This window comes from Malus domestica, chromosome 15, assembly GCF_042453785.1.
Source record: "Malus domestica chromosome 15, GDT2T_hap1".
Classification (NCBI taxonomy): domain Eukaryota; kingdom Viridiplantae; phylum Streptophyta; class Magnoliopsida; order Rosales; family Rosaceae; genus Malus; species Malus domestica.
In genome coordinates, this window is record NC_091675.1 from 2,380,304 (window position 1) to 2,399,078 (window position 18,775).

The window sequence follows — 18,775 nt, forward strand, 5'->3', positions numbered from 1 at the left end:
TTGGCCTGGTTCTTCTTATCACTTTTGGTCCTACACTTCTGATTCAATAGCAACTTCATGCCAAGTTTTTTCAAACAAAAACAGAAAGGCAGCTACCTAGATTTACCAAGCTGAGCTGAAAGTGAAGCCAATTTACAAATAAAAATTAAACATTAATAAAAGAAGAATGCATGAGCTCAGAGCCTACGCAAAATCTTGAAACTTGAGACTTTCTTCTGCATTTTAAAATTGGCTGGACAATACCTTCACCTTCGATGGTAGCTAAACAGGTCTGTAGTCAATCCATGCACACAAATAATTAGAGGTCCATTGGGTATTTAAATTAGGTCTAACCCTATTTTGTATGGTTTAGTGTGATTATTCAGTCAGCTCTGTGTCATTCCATGCCTTATAAGTTAAGTTTGATATAAATATGTATTTATGAGTTAAGTCAGTAAATTAGGACAATATATTTACAAAAAGAAACTAATACAAACGTTTTCATGCTCATCATTCTTTTGGCATGTGTTTCTTTCTAGCTCTTTAATTTTTTTTTGCTAATACGCACATATATTCCTACTCGTGCTCTCTCTCTCAGCATCTTTTCTCGCATTCTTGAAAAAACCCTAATTAATTTAGGAACTCCACAGTCGTCGGCCCGTTGTTCCAGCTTGGGGCCAGTGGCAGTCCTTCTCATCTTTTTCCCAGCCTCCCTTTCACCTCCCCGCTATCCTCTCTCCACCCTTATTTCACCCCTTTTGTTTCTTCCATCTCCCCTCAGCCTTCTTGCCGCCACCCCCTCTCCTGCATCTTGTATATCCTCTCATTCTCCCTTTTCCTGACCTAACGATGTCTCCAACACTCTTTTTGGTTGGGTTAAGCCAGATTATTATCGTTCTTCACGATAATGGGCCAATTTTATTGTGCTTAACTGTCGAGGGTATTGGCCAAGGGTTTTTCCCGGGAATAGTTTGATTGGGTGCTCGGGGTGGTTTGATGCCCAAATCTGAAGGCACGATTTCCTCTCCGCGGCTTATGGGTTCGTGGTGGTGGCAGGCAACAGCGTCGCACGTCGGTGGCTTTGGCTTGGCAACCTCTATCCACACACACTACTGTTATTGTCCTTGCTACAACTGTGACCCACGCTGGCCGACGAAATTAAAATTCTAAAACGGTTTCTAGTGTCAACAGATTTGTGCTCGGGTATGGTTTGTGGTGTTGTCGTTGTGTTTAGGTCCACGATAGTGGCTTTGGCTGGAATCCCTCTGCGACCGACCCTTCTGTGTGTTGTCCTTGCTAAAACTAACGACCCACATTCCCTGTTACCCACACCTCTAGCCATCTCTGTACCTGCATCTCCTTCGTAGAAACATCATCGGCTTTAGCTTAGGTTTTTCAGTTTAATTTATGTTTCGTGCTTGTACTGCCTAGAGTGAGTTTGTGTCACCTTGGCGATTTGAGGTGGCCTTGCTTATTGAGGTGGTTTTATGTAAAGGTCCCGTGGTAAGGTTTGTCATGCCTATCGTTTTTTGTGACAAATCTACTCCGGGACAGTACTGGTTCTAGTGGTCTTTTGTGGCGACCATATAGGGTTTAAATTCATTTGTGTTTGTGCGAATTTTCTCCAGGTCAAGAAGTTGGTCACAGGAGAATATGTATCCATCTGGCACCTGTTATTCTTGTTCTTGGTAATGAAAATTTAGATTTTTTTTCTTTGAAGAATGTATATACTTATTTCAACTTCAAATAATTTACAAGAAAACGAGAAATCCCTTTCCATTCTGTCGATTTTGAACGCTTTCATTCAATTAATATTCCGAACGTAGTTTTCCATCATTTTCCATTCCATTTCCCATGCAGTGAACCTGTGATAATTCATCTGCAGCTTAAGCCCTGGTTTTAGTCCTGTTTTCAATTATGAAAAATTTGATGGCTTTCCGCTAAGCATTTAGTTGTATATGGGGATCATACATCCCAATCGCTTAAAATCCTTAGCTCTCTTTTCTCTTTTGGAATTAATAAACTTCTTGTTTGCTTGGGAAAGATCCTTTGAGTATTCCCGTGACACTGTCTCTCTCTCATTTTCCCCATAGTTGTACTCTGGACCACACAAATTAAATATAAATTTGTAGTAAATATATACCCCCTATAAAGGAGCATCTTCTTAGCATGAATTTCGTTTTTACTGTAGCAAAAATGAGATAATACATGATTATTGCAGAGAACTAAGATAATACATGACTATTGCAGAGAAATATGCATTCACCACATAAGATCTCTCGTATATTTCACTGTTTCTCTCATTTTTTTTTTCTCCTAAATACGAAGAACATGTCGTAACTATATATAGTCCTTACTAGATTAGAGTAAAATGCAATCTCTGCTAAAAATAGCTAATCTATATTTGTTCCAAACCTCCAAAGCACCATCATATATTTCCTTTTTTTTTTTTACTCTTTCTCACACTCATATATATGGGAATTAGGGGTGTCCCATCTGTGCTGGCAATTGTCTTGCTTCGCATCTATAGCATAGAGGAAAAAACTCATCAACCTTAAACGTCAACATCCATCCAACAATATATCCACATTTGCCGCTATCCTGAAACATCCACTTGATCAAATTGGTCGTGTTCGAATTATTATCTTTTAGTATCAAGAAATGTAAATATTATAATAATCACACTGGTGAGAAAGACATCAAAGAGTAGAAACGAAATAGGTCGTTGTTCATGTTTACTGTCTACAGTGTTGTGGCCGGAAATGCCACCTGAACAGTCAAATGATTCCTGAATTGGCATAATATTAGACATAAATTAGAAGGAAAAAAAGGTCACAATTAGAGTCTAATTATTAAAAAAACCAAATATAAAATGGTACTTAAGAAAGAAAACAAATGGAAGCTTTCAACTACGAAATGCAAGACATATGCAGTGATCTGGTTAATAAGTAGATTAATTACATGCATCCAAGTGTGGCCTGCAAGTATTTTCTTTTTAAATTTATTTTCTTCTCTTTGGAGCATAGACATGGCATAAAACCCTAGCTAAAGTTTTATAGATAATGGTGGACCATGTGTGGTCAGGGAGAAGTGGTGAAACAGTCAAGGCCCTGGCAGAAAAGACAGTCGTGGAATCTGGAATTTCTGGTAAGAGATCAAATTCGATCTCAATTTTTCAATGGGAAATATGGAATCCACTATGAGCGAATTATTGTGTTTGTAGTTATTTGATAAGATAACAATTATTTCCCGAAAAACAAATTTAGTTTTTGTTATTGACATTTGATAATAATGAGAGACAAATGAATAATTAATAATTAGTGATCCTAACTAAAAGAAGGGCTTGAATCCCGTTTTGATCCCTGTGTTAGTTCAATTTTTATGTATGTGCTTTTCGTATGACTCAATTTTTCATTGTGTTGCATTTTTATACGTTAACCATTTTGATCATTTACATCTAATATAAGTGTTAATATGCGTAATTGGGAGATAAATATCTACGGCATGCTCTAAAATGTTATGTGAGCTCCTTGATGGCCTCATGCCTTTATTTAATCTAGTCAGGCGGGCTTTAATTGCCTCACAAGCAAACAACACAATGGCCAAATTGTTCAAATTCAAAGAACAGTGACCAAAGTGGTCATACGATCTCTTTCAACTTTCACTCAAGTGCCAAGGAAACTGTTTTTCTTCCAGAAGCCCTTATTGATAACAAATACAACTAATAAAGAACAAACCCAATAGCACAATCAACTGTTACGGACAATTGACACATGTACAGTTAACATGATGCCCTTTGGCATCATATCAAGTGGTATTTAATCTTTTTTTATTTATTAGAAGCGAAATTTCATATTGATCTACACTAAGCAGAGAGGGAAAAAAAAGAGTTTAAATTCGAAATAAAGTAAATTAAAGAAAAATACGCTAATCACTAGTACAGTCCACCACATATCATTGGTACCCTAAGCTAAACCACCAATATTCTCGTTTGGATGAAAAAACCGCCAACCCCTTTTCCGCTATCTGTATGTTTCGGTTTCTCCGCCGGCCCATTAACACTAACAGACACTCCATTTGCATGGGCCCAGTATACGTTTGCTATGGGTAAATGAGGCCCATAAACCAAATGGGCCTGGGTCAAGTTAATCGAAGTTCAAAACCGAACGAACGGGTCCTCAACTCACCCAAATTTTAGTCGAGGATCGAGATCGCACTGCGAGATTTAGTCCGTCTGAGAGTCTTCGACTGAGAGAAAGAGAGGAGGAAGAAGAAGACGGAGCGAAATGACGGTGTTTCACTTCTTCAACTGCGCCATTCTGACGTTCGGCCCTCACGCCGTCTACTACTCCGCCACGCCGCTGTACATCCCTCCTACTTTTCTTTTCTTTTTTTGTTCGGATTTTTTACGCTCTCACAAATCACACTCAATTCACTTCGTCTTCTTCCCCAAATCAAAACCCTAACCCGATTGTGCGATTTAATTGTGCAGATCGGAGTACGATACGCTCGGTACTTCCGTCAAAGCAGCTTTGGTTTATCTCGGAACAGCTTTGGTGAAGGTTCGTTAGTATTAATTCGTGGTTAATTCAACTGATATGATTAGAAAAATCGCATTTTTATGTAAAATTATAGTACTTTGATGTAATTTCAACAGAAATGGCTGCTGATGGTTTTTGTTTATTAAATCTGTGTTCTGCAGCTGGTTTGTTTGGCAACTTTTCTGAAGGTATCTGACAATGAGAGCTTCGATCCGTATCAGGTATTTTCTATATTTGTTTCAATTGAAATGTATCTTTCCAAATAGAAATGTCGATTTTCGATAAGTTCATGCTGGTTCCCATGTTTGTAGATGAAGTTTTATCGTAATTTGGTTAGTGTTGCATTTAAAGATTATAAATTTAGACTGAAATAAGCAAATTCTTAATGTCTTTTTTCGGGTTTCAGGAATTGTTGAAAGCTTTAATCGGTTTTATAGACGTTGCTGGACTTTACTATGCTTTGACTCAGCTGACCCACAGGAATATCTCTCAGAATCATAAATTTCAAGCTGTGGGACTTGGTGAGTAGCGTGTGGAAAACGAAAATGATAAGTTTTTATTTATTTTAGAACAATTTTGAAGCTTTTTGTTCCCTATTTGCAGGATGGGCTTTTGCTGATTCTGTTCTCCATAGATTGGCACCGCTATGGGTGGGTGCTAGAGGACTAGAATTCACCTGGGATTACATTCTCCAAGGCCTTGAAGCAAATGCCAATCTGGTAATCAATTGTTTAGTTTCTTTGTTTCTTACATTGTAGTTTTCTTATCAAACATGTCGGCCAGAATGCTCGTTGATAGGTTTGTGGATAGAGAATGCTAAAATCCCCTTTGACTTTGGGATCCTGAAAGTGACATAATGATTTCATGTTAGGCATACCTCAATTATATGTCCTATTTTAACAAACTTGATTAATATAACTTCAATTTTTTTTCTTCTTTAATGGATTAAATTTGCCTATCTTTGTTAATAAGTTCCTGTTCACTCTCTTTATTCAGGTCTTGAGTATATCACTTGCTGCATTTGGATCTTTGATGTGGCTTCGAAAAAACAAGCCTAAGATTATGATTCCTTTAATATATGTATGTGCAGGAGTTGTGGCAACCATGCCATCTATCACAAGGTCAGCTTCTTAACTTCCCTTAGTTCTACCACTGCTTGAAAAATTCTTTGCTTTAAACAACTACTCATCGCTACGGCACATTGATACTCTAGGCAACGTATTTCTTTCCCTTTCCCTTAAAAATAGTGATAACTCTATGTCCCACAAATTCTAAACCTACCTTCCTCTTTCGTTTTCAAATTCTGATTGGTAGGGCTGGTTCCGTTCATCAATTGTCAAGTGTAACAACTAGATTGCACTCTTTTTAAGTTTCTCTCCCTTGTCTAACTCACTTATCGTTTATGCAGCTATCTGAGGCGAGGCCTGGGTTGGCAATTTCCGGATGTGGTAGTGTTTGAACTAGGTACCTCTCTATTGATGGCCCTCATCAGTTGGCAGCTCTTTGCTTATTGTCAGAGACCCTCTGCCCGAAACAACCAATCATAACCCCCCAACATATGACTACCAGTCAGAAAAGGTCTTCAGGATTAGAATATCCTCTGTTCTCTGTTTCTTCGAATGGTTACCCTTTGGTTTTATTATTTTAAATCATTGGTATGTAGAGATTATTCTTTTATCTAATTTTGATCAACAGACCTTTAATGATTTCGCAATCTGAGAGCATCAGCGTATTTGTTGCAACTTTATATCAGTTTCTACTGGTGTACTCACCAGGATTTTTGGGTTGAAGATGGAGATAAACGTACTTTTATATCGCATATTTCCCCTTCAGTGAGTGTTGGAACACTGACATCTTACCATGAATTTTATGGATATAATCGTATTCTGCAGAGTCGTGCGGTCTTTTCTATTTATGTATTTACAAATTGGGATCTGATCCACAGATTGTTAGTTGCTGTGTGTCAATTTAGTCATAGGTGTGTCACCGTCTTGCTCAGGGTGCACGAAATCTGTTTGTTTTTCGGTTCCATTCAAAATATTTGGGTTTGACAGTGTCTGCAAAAGCATGGTCGTTTAGTTCTTCCGTCACGCAGTCGTTTGTCTGCAAAAATGCCTTCTTTTCGGAGAAGGATGACAATCCAATTGCAACCTCAAACCCTAAACAGGCTAGCAGATGTTGCCACCACTGCATGAAGAAGTAATGCAAATTTGCAGTTAATTGGCTTCAATTAGAGACATGTGGAGCTGTAAGTAGCACATTGCCTCTGAAAATATGTAGTTGCATCGCACCTCGCTTCACAAACTCAAAAACGATGGCATCCCCAGGCGAAATCTCGTTTGTGCTAACACGAGCTAACCATCCCCGCGCCATCTGCAGACGGTGATCTGCCCTGACATGAAGTTGAGCAGGCCACGATCTTCCGGTCAGATCTTGAAGCGTTAGTCTCGCCACTCGGAAGCCCTGCAACGCTTACTAGTCCTCGAGCTCGGGCTACATGCTTCGGAATCGTCTGCAACAAGGAAAATCGTCAATACCAATGGAAGAACAAAAACACGACGTACATTTTAGAGCAACTGTTTCAGAAACAGAATCGTGCGAAGTAACGACCAAGATACCTAGATTAGATTTCTTCAACGTTTTCATGAAACATGTATTTCTCCGGTTTAAACAAGACGGATCCAGTTGATGATTCTGCTAAATAAACACTTGCAGGTCTCTTTGTGCACGCTTACAGACTTGTTCTCCTAGACTCTGGGGTCCCAAAACCCATGGTCACTTGTCGTTTGATTTTCAACCAATGCTATGTGATCAATTTAATTTTTTTTGTAGTTTCTCCTCTACTGTTTGATTTAAGATCGAATGGTAGATGACCACAATTTTCTTGAACTTCAGGGTCTATGAGAACGGGACTCTTAGTTTAGTGCCATGCTCTTTTTTCTTCGTCAAAGTTCTTAGTGCTCTGCTCAGTGACAATTTCATGGTTAGTCTTGGTACTTTGTTGGTTGAGTCTATTTTCTTCGGCCTGTATTAGTTTTCATGTCTATTTCGGCATCTTATTTGTTGCAACCATTCAAATTGTCATATACTTTTGAACCAGTCGAAGTCGATTATGCTTTAAGAGTAAATAAGCATTAATCAGGACCATGGATCTCATCTTTCAACCAACAATATCCCCCTCTGTACTATCATTCATGTCGATTGCATCAAGAGTGCCGTGCCGATCATACGAAAACTCTGAAGAGTGAGATCCGATTATCGTTACAAGTTTCTCCGTGACACTGAGAATTAAAAGCAAAAACAATGCCTGAGAATGTAGTGACCCTAAACAAATGTACAGCATACACCATCACACCATTACACCAGCAAATCGGTTACTCTCCATCCATTACCAAAAATGCAGAAACTCTACTCTTTAATGCAGCATGCATTATACCAAAGTGAATTCACCAAGGGGAAAACACGTTAAAAGTGATGACAAACGCACATGATTATGCCCGGGGGAAAAGGAAGAAGCGCCTACGCTCACAAAAGACGTTCAGTGAAGTTCTATTAACAATCATATTCATAACAGGAAAGGATGATTAGGTTGCAGATGACAACACTTACCAATGTTTAGTTAGCAGTTGCCATGACATGAAGAACACGATCAGAGAAAAACATAGCGCAAATAGGAAAGCTCACCACAGAACACGTAGTAGGGATGGTTGAGCTGGATCATGTGTCAGAGAGAAGGTACATTTCTGGTAGATTACACAATCGCTATACTACATTTGATGTTCCTTGTCCGCCTAGATGGTCAAATCCCTTTTTACCAACACCGGAAATGTGCACGTGCATTTCATCCTTACCAACAAGCTCAAAAATGCAAACATCTCCAATGTTAATGTCATTTCCGCGTACAAATGCCATCCACCCTCCGCAAAAAGTATGCACCACACGCCCTTTCGAGTCTGGGACAGAGTTCACAGTCCAACATTCCCCCTTTGAGTTTCGAAGCACAATCTCTGTTTTAAAGTTGGGGAGGTATTCTGTGGAAAACTGGTATGGGATTTTCTGCAAAAGAATAACCAGTCTAAGTATGAACCATCCAAAAGCAATCTTCAAAAGAACAATATAAACATGTGTGCGCGAATTGACAAGGCTCACCAATGTATAAGATCCACTGATGTTGAACTTCTTCATGATTTTCACAAAATTCGGGAAACAAGAAGTGAAAGATCGAGCTATTCTTTCTTCATCAAGTGTTAACTTGATTCTCAAACCACTTGATTTTGAATCCAGTTCATCATCAACAACTTTTTTCCTGCGATTAACTGTCTCCATTTTATGGTTCAGAAACCAATTTAAGTTAGAAAAATGAAAGTGCCCTCGACATCAACCACTTTAAGCAATATTATTATCATGTGTTTCTTAAACACGTCGAAAATCTAATTACATTAGCCTGAGTTTGTAGATAAAAGTATAGCATGTTAATCTAGATGAACTTCACGCCATTTCAATAAAAAACATGGATAGCACACATGGCCCCATCTTTGCAAGAACTTGCTTACTTACCCAACTTTTTACTAGCAACTTTTGACTGAGCGAGTGCAGCTTTAGTAAGAGATCTTGATGTGCTGCCATATTTCCTTGTGTCATTAATGAAAGCAGCGTCTTGATCCTTCTTTGATGATAGTTTATCAGCTATCTCTCTTATGCTCTTTGAAAGGACTTTGGGAGAGTTCCCTTTCATTTTCTTTGACAAGCCTTTGATAGTTTTATGCGTAGTGACAGCTAGCCCCGGACTTAACCAACTAGATGTTTCTCCCTTTTGAATGTGGACACAGAATTCAAACTCACGCACAAGTTCAAAAGTGCAGATATCTCCCAGCTGTATGTCATTATAACGAACAAACGCCATCCATCCTCCACAAAGAGTGTGACTGGTATGCACTCTATTACTTGGCACAGAATTGACAGTCCAACTTTCTCCTTTCCAATTTTGAAGGACAATCTTTACTTTGCAGTTTGGTAAATGTGCCACTGAAAATTTATATGGGATATTCTGCAAAACATAAATCAGCCAGTAAAAAATCACTCATACACGCCCACAACCACAAGTGTGAACACACACAAAAGTTCATACAAGAAAAAGAGGCAAAATCTTTAACACTGATAAATCTGTCAGGTGAATCCCATATAGACTTCCATTCCATGTGAAAAAGAAAAAGCAGAATACCGTGGACATTTTCCAAACCCCAAACCTGAACGACGGAATGAGGAACCACGGGCACAACCTCTGGGTGATTGTGGTTAATTCCATCTGGAAACAGTAACATTAAAGCAAGATTTTACATGGTTTGAGGAATTATGGACAAAGAATTGATACCAAATTGGAATCAATAGATTTTTGTTTTTTTTTTATGCATGAGCAGATAATTAAAATGGGACAGCATCTCAAATGAGTGAATTGATGCAACACGTATACCTTATGTAAATAAACAAAACATCCCTCATAAGAAGAAAAAGATACAACAACAAAGCCAGAGGGAAGAACCCACCAGAGTATATGAACCACTGATGTTGAAACTTTTTATGATTCTCACGAAATAAGGATTAGAGGAGCTAAATGATGGAGCTACTTCATGTGCTGATGACATCTGCATACAAAGTCTACCATTAACATTTAATCCATCTCCTTTTCCACACATATTTTGGATCGATTCCTTCGCTTTATATGAAACAACATCCAAACCTGCAAGCAATAATAAAAATATCACCAATGCAACTCTATGTATTCAGTTTTGTTTGCACAGATGTACGTAAAACTTATTATTTCAGGGTTGACATTCTAGTGCATGTGAACTTCATTCTTATGCCTAGAATTTTATTACATGAAAACTTGGGCTCGTTCCGTCCTCTCACTCCAAAATAGTTAAAATTATCTGTAATACAAACAACTTGCTATAAGAGGGAAAAGGAGAGAAAGAAAAAGGGGCAGGCTGTGCAGAATTATCTGGTGACCGGAAGGTTGCCTTTGTGTGGAAAGAGCCAATAGATCAGTTGGTTTTCTTACCAGGATTCTCAAGTGGATTTTTTTCTGTGGAACAAGTTGCTTCTTCTCGACCCTCATCAATGCATTCTGACCGGAATTGAGACGAACCGTTTCTAATCTTCTTCACCGCACCATCAACCAGCTTATTCCCAGATGATGCGACCTCCTCCCTTCTCCTTTTTCGTCCCATATACATATACTTGTCAAAGTTCCTGGAGTCTTGCCCGTATCCAAAACGAAATGCAGCCTCTTTCTCACATGCACTTTGATCAAAAATTAGCACGGTGAAACACAAATCACCATCGTATCTAAAAATCAAGAAGTCCCCGCATTCCACATAATGGTCTCTCACAAATGCCGGCCACCCACGATGCAAGAACAAACCACCATTCTGTTGAATCAATTCAACACTCCATTCACTGCCGCTAGGGCCGAACAACGAAACTAACCCAGATGTTCTGCCTTCCATGTGTCTCATGAATCTTTCTGGGATTTTCTGGAGCATGACATTGTATCACCATCCAAAAGTTCAAAAAACACTGAGATTAACCCACCAATATTTTAACTTGGCTAAACTCTGAAGATACAAAAATTATAACTTTTTACAATTTGAGTCTCTCTAGTAACAGAGTAAGATTTTTGCAGGATTACTAATACCAATATGGAATAAACAATTTAACTGTTTACAACTTTAATGCACTAACCCTAATTCCCAAATCCAAAGACACTCACTTTAACATTAATCAGCAGATGTTACACACTAACCCTAATTCCCAACAACCCAGAAGAAAATAAAATTACCCAAACAGATAATGGAAAATCAGAAGAGGGAAGAACAAAATTACCAGTCTTTCAGAGCTCAAATCAGCAGAATAAAACGCAAAAAAATGAGGGCTCCTCACATTCCGAGCTTCCTCTGCCATTGAAATTAGCTCTGCAAGTTTCAAACTCTAGAAAGAAACCAGAATCTCAGTGAAATTTTCCGAGCAACCAAACAGGTCCCAACATTTTCCCTCGGAATTAAAATTAACGAAGCAAAAAGGAACAAAATTTAAGATGCTATTTGTGCTCGTATAACATTATTGGGTTTTTTTATTAAATTTTTTTTTTCTTTTCAATTTCTGGGGAAATTAGAGAGACGAAATTAAAGCCGGTCGCCCTCTCACTTCCTCCAAGAGCTCGTTGGAGGACATGCAGCGTGGTTTCACGCCCGCCGATGTCGCGTGACTTCGCGAAGTCTCTGACTGACAATGCCACGTGCAATGGGGGGTCAGCAAATCTGGTGCTCACTAGTTGGACAAGGATTGTCTGCCCTCCTAGTTGTGGTGCCCTTCCATACCCTCTTATTTTATGCGGTCACGGTTAAGCCACGTCAATATTTTATATTTTAATTATTTTTTGTCTTATTATCTCATTAAAAAATTAATATAAAATATTGACGTGGCTTAACCGTGACCGCACAAAATATGAGAACATGGAAGGGCACCACAACTAGGAGGGCAGACAATCCAAGTCCTCACTAGTTACATACTTAATTTTGCAATCGAGAATTTAGCGAATGGAGAAGCGCCACGTCATCTGGTGGTAATTTGGATCCGTTTAGCGTCAATTAACCGGGTAATTAGAAAGGAAAACTAATTAAAATGGCTTGAAAACTTTGAATTTTAATGATAAGGACAAAATAAAGGGTAAAGTAAATAGTACCAGGATTGACTTTTTAATGTAAAAATATGATTTTTCGTTAAAGTAAACAGTACCGGGTGCTTTTCGTTAAAGTTCCCTAATTAGAATTGATGTCAAATAGCATTTTACTACAGTCGTGGAGACTGGGTGAATTCGAACGTAATCAACTTCCTAATCCATCTAAACAAAGATTCAATAAGAATGTATTTTCAATTTCCAATATCTAGATTGCTACTTCCATTGGACACAATGGCATAGAAAAAACACAGATAAAACATGAAAAAATACTTAAATTATTTTCTACAATAAGCACATAATTAATATTTTTTTTTAGAAAATTGAACCTAAAAATATTTTTTCTAAAAATGCTTTTAGTCATTTTAAAAGAGTTTTCAAACGAGTGCTTACGAAAGTATAGAGAAGATTTAACCATCAAGTCACACGGCATGAGTTTAATCTTCACAATATCCAGAAAACACATCAAATATGACGAGAATTACTTAGGCAGGCGCTTGATAACAACGTCGGGAAACCAAAAACTTCAGAACCAACGGCCGATTAGGATCTGTGGCGGGTTATCTTGACGTCCATGAACGCTGTTGAAATTGAACTGGACATCCGTTTGAGCTTGAATAAGCAGACATCACCATCCTTGAGATTGTTGGATTCACAGAAGTTATACCATCCTTTCGTTTTTATGGCTATACGATTATCAATAGCCTTCCTTCTGGTTCCCCAATGACTTAGGCTCACCGGCCACAATCTTCCGCACGGAGGCCGTTTTCTCTTGCAAACGGTGCAGGAATAGTCTGTCAAAAACACTCGCCAGATTGAGAAAGAATCCGAAAAGAAAAAGAAACTTGAGCGCACTTAATTTACAACTCTGCCTAGGGTTCTAACAATAGCATGCTCGACATGAACAAGATGAAATTAACTTCAAAAAACGTGGAATGGAACACACTCCGTACAGGCAAAGAAAGGTAGACCACTTACTACATAAGCCTTGTTAACAAACCCATGGGTCTTTGCCATTTTTCTCTTGGACTGCTTCCTCGACGTTAACCATTTTGTTGTTTTCAAAAGCCCTTTTCCTGAAAAGTAAGTCCAAAGCAACCACAGTCAGATGCAATGCAACATTATTGAGATATAAGATTGTAAACCGATATAAATCTTGTGGGAAAATGGAAACAAAATCATCTAACCTATGGAACATTGACGATGCTTATAGCTCTGCGCCTTAGAGGAAGTTGCCGTCCTGTTGGCAACTACACCGGAGGCAGGTGGATACTCTTTTGACATCCCAGTATCCCAAAAAGTGCTGTTTTTGGTTTCTTTTCACTCCGACTTCTACAGAAAGCTGGTAGAAGTCGCTGTTCATACGTACAGGAAAACTATCAAACCACATTTCGTAATCATTCAGTTTGACAGAAGAGTTTAAATAATTTACGTTTACGTTAATATGGAAGGTTCTACCGGATGTTCAAATCAAGAAGCAAATGATTAGGTACAAATACTAACAAGTATTTTCCGAGCACAAAGTGGTTGAGAATCCATGGATGCTATTGGCTGGAGCTTGTACATTGGGTTCGTACTGTGCAGGCGCGCTACCACTTGCGACGGCGGAAAGCCTGAAACTCTTTCGTCATCGTCTTTGACTTTCTCTACTACGCCGACCGGGAAATTTTAAAGAATCAGAGAAATTGGGCCTATTAAGTTTAATGGGCTTAGTTGATAATAAGAAAAGAAAGGCCCATATTACTGTACGGTATTTGAAGCAACAATTGTTAATTTGCTATTTAGTCCTCACACGGACAAAAGCTAATACCTCTCCATAATAAGTTTTTGATTTTGATGGGATGAATTGTTTTTTTAATTTTTGAAGGCGTTTGGTATGAAGAGAAACGTTGATAGGAATGTTTGACTAGGTCAATTTTCACATGTGACACGATGAGCGAGTTGTGGAGTGAGATTAAAATGCAGAGAATCTCATGCTTTTGTGAGAGGTGTCTTACGAATGACGTGGTCAGACACACAAAAATTTTGTAGTATAATCTGAAAATCATATGCATCAGGAACCATTGGACATGCATTTATGTTTATCTTTTAAATTACATGATTAAGTTGTCTTTCCAATACTAAAGTAAGTCTTTAGTTCAAATCCGACCTACAATGGCTTTTACTATTTGTGACCAATTAGTTCAATTCATCTGATTTCTTTGTTTAAGTGGCGGTGTCAACTTCAACATGCTGCGACGTGTGAGATATTAGAGACAGCCCCTCCTTGACGTCTCGGTTTCATGTAAGTTTTTCTTGTGTTCTTTATACCACCCAAATCAAATACACGAAAAACCCTGGCCACACAAGGCAACACCAGAAATTTAGTTTTGAGAAGACTTGTCCCAGAGGATAAATATTCAGACCAATTTTAATTTATATTTCAAGTTACAAACTACTTTTAACTGAGCTAACACCAGTAACACAAAAAATACAATAAAAGATAAGGCAACAAAAGTAAACAAAATAATCTGCTCACAAGAAAATACTCCTGAGGAGGATCAAAAAGAAGAGACCACACAAAAGCATCCTTTCTTTCACTTCCATTTCCTACAAAATAGATAGAAAAACATCCATACAATTTTTACTTTACAAGTGTTACGTTTCGGATTCCTCCGGTACTGGAGGTAATTCATCCCCTTCGACTTCAGCAAACGACGAATCGAGAAACTTGGCAACAAAAGCCCACATCTTGTATACATCTTCAAAGTTGGTCAAGAATCCGAGCGATGCTGTCACAACTTCGACCCTAAAGAACATGTTCTTACCGCCTTGGCGCCCGTTAACCATTGGCTTGCACAACGATGTGTCTGCCAGATCAAGTCCCCCGCAATGCTGCTGCTTTGGGCCATCCACAATTCGAACATGACTAAGGATGCCAACGCCGAGAGATATACCATTCTTTTCAGCCAATTTTTGTATGACTTCGGGGTGAACTAGCCCTCTGCCGCTGCCCTGTCTGACATTAAAAGCTACAGCGGCACCCCTTTCGTATTTGATCTTAGGACCATATATCTGCACGAGAGGCACTTCTAAACCTTCATCGGAACCAGGTAACCGAAGTTGAAGCAGCGAGGTGACTAGCCAATTGATGAGATATCGAAGTCTGAGGGTAGTTTTGTTCAGGCCTAACATATTAACATGATCAAGACACCGGCAAACTATCTCAGGCTCCCGCCTTCCCCACTCCTGCTCATCGCCATATTCTCCTTCACTCATAAACTCATCGTCACCAAGGGTAGTCATGGATGTTTCTCCAGGCTCCGATATAAGGCTCGATTTTCCTCTGTGGTTGTCTTCTATGGTAAAAGACACCCTGTGACCCATGCTTAGCTCTCGATCACCTTCTTCTAAACCGAAAAATCTACGACCAGAAAATACCTTTGTTTCCCTTCTTCCCAGAAGTCTGAAGTCACCCTCTGTCTCTCTCCTGATAGCACTGTCTTTTGATTCTTGGCAAATTTCGGAGGTTGAGGAAAGCTCAAAGTTACTGTGTTTAAGACCAGAAGTCTGATTGTTTGGCCTAAATCCATCTTCGGTAGAAAGCAACCTAGAATTGTTGGCCATTGAATCTTCCCTGATTTCGGGTTCTTCTTGAACCTCCCTATCATTTCCTGAGGCAGCGTCGGTTTCAGCAAATAGGTCTCCTTCAGGAATTCCCTTAGCATGGTCCGGCTCATGTGACACCGATAATACAGCAGCATCGAAAGACAAAACAGGATCTCCATGCAGTCTGAGGTGTGCTCTCTTATCATCATCATCATATATTGGGCTCTTTGGCGATTTTGGTGTCACTTTCGGAGAGAAAAACTTGTTGATTTTCCTCCCAGAAAACCACGTTGGTGGTAAGGGCGAACCTGTTTTCTGTCTCATATGTTGGTCAGAATGATCAGAACCGAATGGGCTCTGACCCAAATCAATCCAGTATGAATTGTCTGATGACTCATCCTCACTGATGATTGGACTCTTCATAACCTCCCCAATCGAAATGCTTTCAGCTTCTTCAAATATGGTGCTTCCATCCCTGTCGGAGTCCTGATCCATCTCTGTCTCAAAGCAATCCCTCACCTGATTGGAAGTGAACACACCCGAAAAAGCAGGCATATGAGACCCCCCATGCGTTTCAGGCACTAATTCTTTGTTACTGTGGACCGCATCATTCTCAATTCCACCTAATCCATCAAGACCATCCACAGAGTCACTCAGGTACTGAGGAAAAACAGGAAGAATCCTCACAATTCCAGTACCAGTCCGCCCACCTTGACTTTGCAGGCTCGCCATTACAGATTTCTTGATCAGAAGACAACCAAATCCAGTTGGGTCAGACCCAAAAACCCTGTAAAATGATGTAATAATGAAATCTGGGCGAAAGAGCGACAACCCTAGTGAATCCATGTCTTTAGGACCCAATGACCCGGCATCAAGCAAAACATGCCAATTGTTCTGCTGAGCAAGTGCCATCCACTGATACGAATACTTGGCCCCAGTCACTCTTGACTGAACCGGAAACACAAAGAGCCCGGTTGCAGAATCCTTCTTCCTCCTCCTCTTGTTTGCAATCTGCTTCTTCAGCTCCCTAGAGCAAAGCTTCAATGTTGGCCATTTAAACCATGAGCTATAAACCTTAGCACCTTTCTCTTTCGCCTTCTGCGCCATCCAGTTCACAGACTGGCTCTCATGATCAAACATTGTCAACAACTTCTTATTTGTGCCGAAAGGGTAAGATTCAGCTAGCAATTTAAATGCAGACCCTCTACTGACAGTAAAAACAAGACCATATTCGTGTTCGGGGATGTTCAAGTAATCCATAATCCTAGTTTTTATGTCATGTTCAACACAGCCTGTCTCAGCACCTCCGTAGAGAGCATGGTTACTCAAATTTGCAGTTATTTCCGACAATGTAAACGAACATGTTTCCCAATACAGTTGAGCTTGAAGATTCGAAAACAACCCGAAACCGCAGTAATCAAGACATACCCTTGCAAGCGATTCAGAGAGGTGATTGTACTCCTCTGCCCTCAAATGGTCAATCTTTTCAGAAGACTGGAACTTTGGGTACATTGTGAGGAACTTGTTGAAGGCTTCACGGAGGTGAGGAATTGAATCATCTGTGGAGAATGTCCGGTCCGCCGCGAGCGCCGTCGCGCGCAGAAACTCCTTCTGGGCGTGGAGCCTGGCAAGGGATCTCGACCGTCCAAAGCTGCCGTCTTGATTTGGGGTCTGATCAGAATCAATGTCTTGGGATTTGGAAAGCGACCCATCTTCTGACGCCTCCTCAAGAGCCTCCCGGAGCCTGTTTTCTTGCAGCTGCCGGAGAACTGACGGCTTCCGCTTGGCGTCGACGGCCAAACCAGAACCGTCGTCTCTCCTCCTCCTGGTCTTCTTCTCCATTAGTAGTGCTGCACAGTGAGATATTGGCTTCCATACTGAAAGATGCATATCGGTCCCTCTCTCTCTCTAAAACCAGTCTGATTACTGCTGCCCAGAACCAGATAATCAGTCTGAATGCAAAAAGGGGTCTCTGTATTTGAAAAAAGATTCAAATTTTGGGGCTTGAGAGATTGAATCACATTTCAAATTTTGGAGCTTTAATTTTTTTTTTTTCACCTGAAACATTCAAACAATAAAGAGAAATATTCTTCCATTTAAACCCAGAACTTTATGGTGAGATCTGAAAGGACTACTGGTCAGAAAAGGAAAAGGCATAAAACATAAAAGGACGTATCTGATAAGGAAGGAACTACTCACCTTAATTTATCATCATCCAATGTGATCACAGACAAAACCCCCAACTTTTGAAAAAATTTTGAAAAATCATAGAATAAACAAAACCCAATATTTCCCCGGAAAAGGAATTCAAAACTCGGAAATCCCACGACCCATTTGCTATTGAATTCTGAGATTCTTGGGGCCAAACCAATTAAAGATTAAGTCTTTTGAGGGGAAAGATAATCCAGAAAAGAAAAAAAAACCCAATAAATCAAAATTTGAAAGGTTAAGAAGATAAAAAATGGTGCCCAGGAATCAAATGAAAAGACTCAAAGGAACACAGAAGAAAGAAGGATTAAAGCAGGGAGAAAAATAAAGGCAGCAGAACGAAATCGCTTCCTTCAACAGCTCCTCTCTCAGACTCAACCACTTGCAGCAGTGGAGAACCGATAGAAATGCAAGAGATGTCAACAAATGGTTTGGCAACCCGTCAAATTGTTTCATTTAATATGGGCAGTTAATACAGACATGTCTGCATTTAATGCTTCCTGTTTTTGTTACCTCCCAACATTAAATACTCCACCTCCCCTCTTCACTCATTTGATTTTCCAGTTTATTTTTTATTTTAGCGCTCACTTTCTCTCTCCTCGCTCTCTTTCTCTCTCAGCAATTTCAATTTGGAGGAGAATGTTTGAGAAAAGTTTGAGGGCTCCTTTGACCTCGCGTACGTACCCTTTCATGTACCCCGTATAATCATAAGTTGCCGCTAAGT

The 18,775-nt window shown here is 39.5% G+C and overlaps 3 protein-coding genes and 1 long non-coding RNA gene across 7 annotated transcripts; 1 reads left to right on the top strand and 3 right to left on the bottom strand.

Moving 5' to 3' along the window:
• Positions 1-4,156: 4,156 nt before the first annotated feature.
• Positions 4,157-6,267, top strand: LOC103441542 (uncharacterized). Its single transcript, XM_008380226.4, has 7 exons — positions 4,157-4,342; positions 4,472-4,541; positions 4,682-4,741; positions 4,927-5,041; positions 5,124-5,239; positions 5,517-5,641; positions 5,929-6,267. The coding sequence occupies exons 1-7, from the start codon at positions 4,266-4,268 to the stop codon at positions 6,065-6,067; spliced, it is 702 nt and encodes a 233-aa protein (XP_008378448.1). The 5' UTR covers positions 4,157-4,265; the 3' UTR covers positions 6,068-6,267.
• Positions 6,268-6,717: 450 nt separating this feature from the next.
• On the bottom strand, positions 6,718-7,801 carry LOC139192239 (uncharacterized). The gene is made up of 2 exons (XR_011576257.1): positions 7,139-7,801; positions 6,718-7,032 (listed from the first exon to the last, which is right to left on the bottom strand). It is a non-coding gene; the product is annotated as an uncharacterized lncRNA (long non-coding RNA).
• An 89-nt stretch (positions 7,802-7,890) lies between these two features.
• Positions 7,891-11,786, bottom strand: LOC103441549 (B3 domain-containing protein Os01g0723500-like). 4 transcript variants are annotated; one of them, XR_003768918.2, is made up of 8 exons: positions 11,403-11,765; positions 10,579-11,053; positions 10,064-10,257; positions 9,742-9,825; positions 9,078-9,567; positions 8,670-8,836; positions 8,130-8,576; positions 7,891-8,039 (listed from the first exon to the last, which is right to left on the bottom strand). XR_003768918.2 is itself a non-coding variant. In XM_029093921.2 (7 exons), exons 1-7 carry the CDS (start codon positions 11,478-11,480, stop codon positions 8,283-8,285), a joined length of 1,782 nt encoding a protein of 593 aa, XP_028949754.1. In that variant the 5' UTR covers positions 11,481-11,765; the 3' UTR covers positions 8,046-8,282. The 4 variants fall into 4 exon arrangements, 2 of the variants coding, with proteins under 2 accessions (XP_028949754.1, XP_008378454.2); XR_011576256.1 differs by lacking the exon at positions 9,742-9,825 and having other exon boundaries at positions 11,403-11,786; XM_029093921.2 differs by lacking the exon at positions 7,891-8,039 and having other exon boundaries at positions 8,046-8,576.
• A 3,021-nt stretch (positions 11,787-14,807) lies between these two features.
• Positions 14,808-18,713, bottom strand: LOC103441557 (uncharacterized). The gene is made up of 2 exons (XM_070813963.1): positions 18,043-18,713; positions 14,808-17,901 (listed from the first exon to the last, which is right to left on the bottom strand). The coding sequence occupies exon 2, from the start codon at positions 17,731-17,733 to the stop codon at positions 14,893-14,895; it is 2,841 nt and encodes a 946-aa protein (XP_070670064.1). The 5' UTR covers positions 17,734-17,901; positions 18,043-18,713; the 3' UTR covers positions 14,808-14,892.
• Positions 18,714-18,775: the final 62 nt, after the last annotated feature.

What these genes read in the sequence shown, in the direction of transcription:
- LOC103441542 (XM_008380226.4), top strand. Translation starts at nt 4,266, where the DNA reads ATGACGGTGTTTCACTTCTTCAACTGCGCCATTCTGACGTTCGGCCCT. An exon ending in TACTACTCCGCCACGCCGCT is followed by an intron (nt 4,343 to 4,471) that starts GTACATCCCTCC and finishes TTAATTGTGCAG; the next exon opens with ATCGGAGTACGATACGCTCG. An exon ending in ACCATGCCATCTATCACAAG is followed by an intron (nt 5,642 to 5,928) that starts GTCAGCTTCTTA and finishes TCGTTTATGCAG; the next exon opens with CTATCTGAGGCGAGGCCTGG.
- LOC103441549 (XM_029093921.2), bottom strand. Translation starts at nt 11,480, where the DNA reads ATGGCAGAGGAAGCTCGGAATGTGAGGAGCCCTCATTTTTTTGCGTTT. An exon ending in GGGTTTGGAAAATGTCCACG is followed by an intron (nt 9,568 to 9,741) that starts GTATTCTGCTTT and finishes TATGTTTTGCAG; the next exon opens with AATATCCCATATAAATTTTC. An exon ending in AGTTGCTAGTAAAAAGTTGG is followed by an intron (nt 8,837 to 9,077) that starts GTAAGTAAGCAA and finishes AAATGGAGACAG; the next exon opens with TTAATCGCAGGAAAAAAGTT.
- LOC103441557 (XM_070813963.1), bottom strand. Translation starts at nt 17,733, where the DNA reads ATGCATCTTTCAGTATGGAAGCCAATATCTCACTGTGCAGCACTACTA.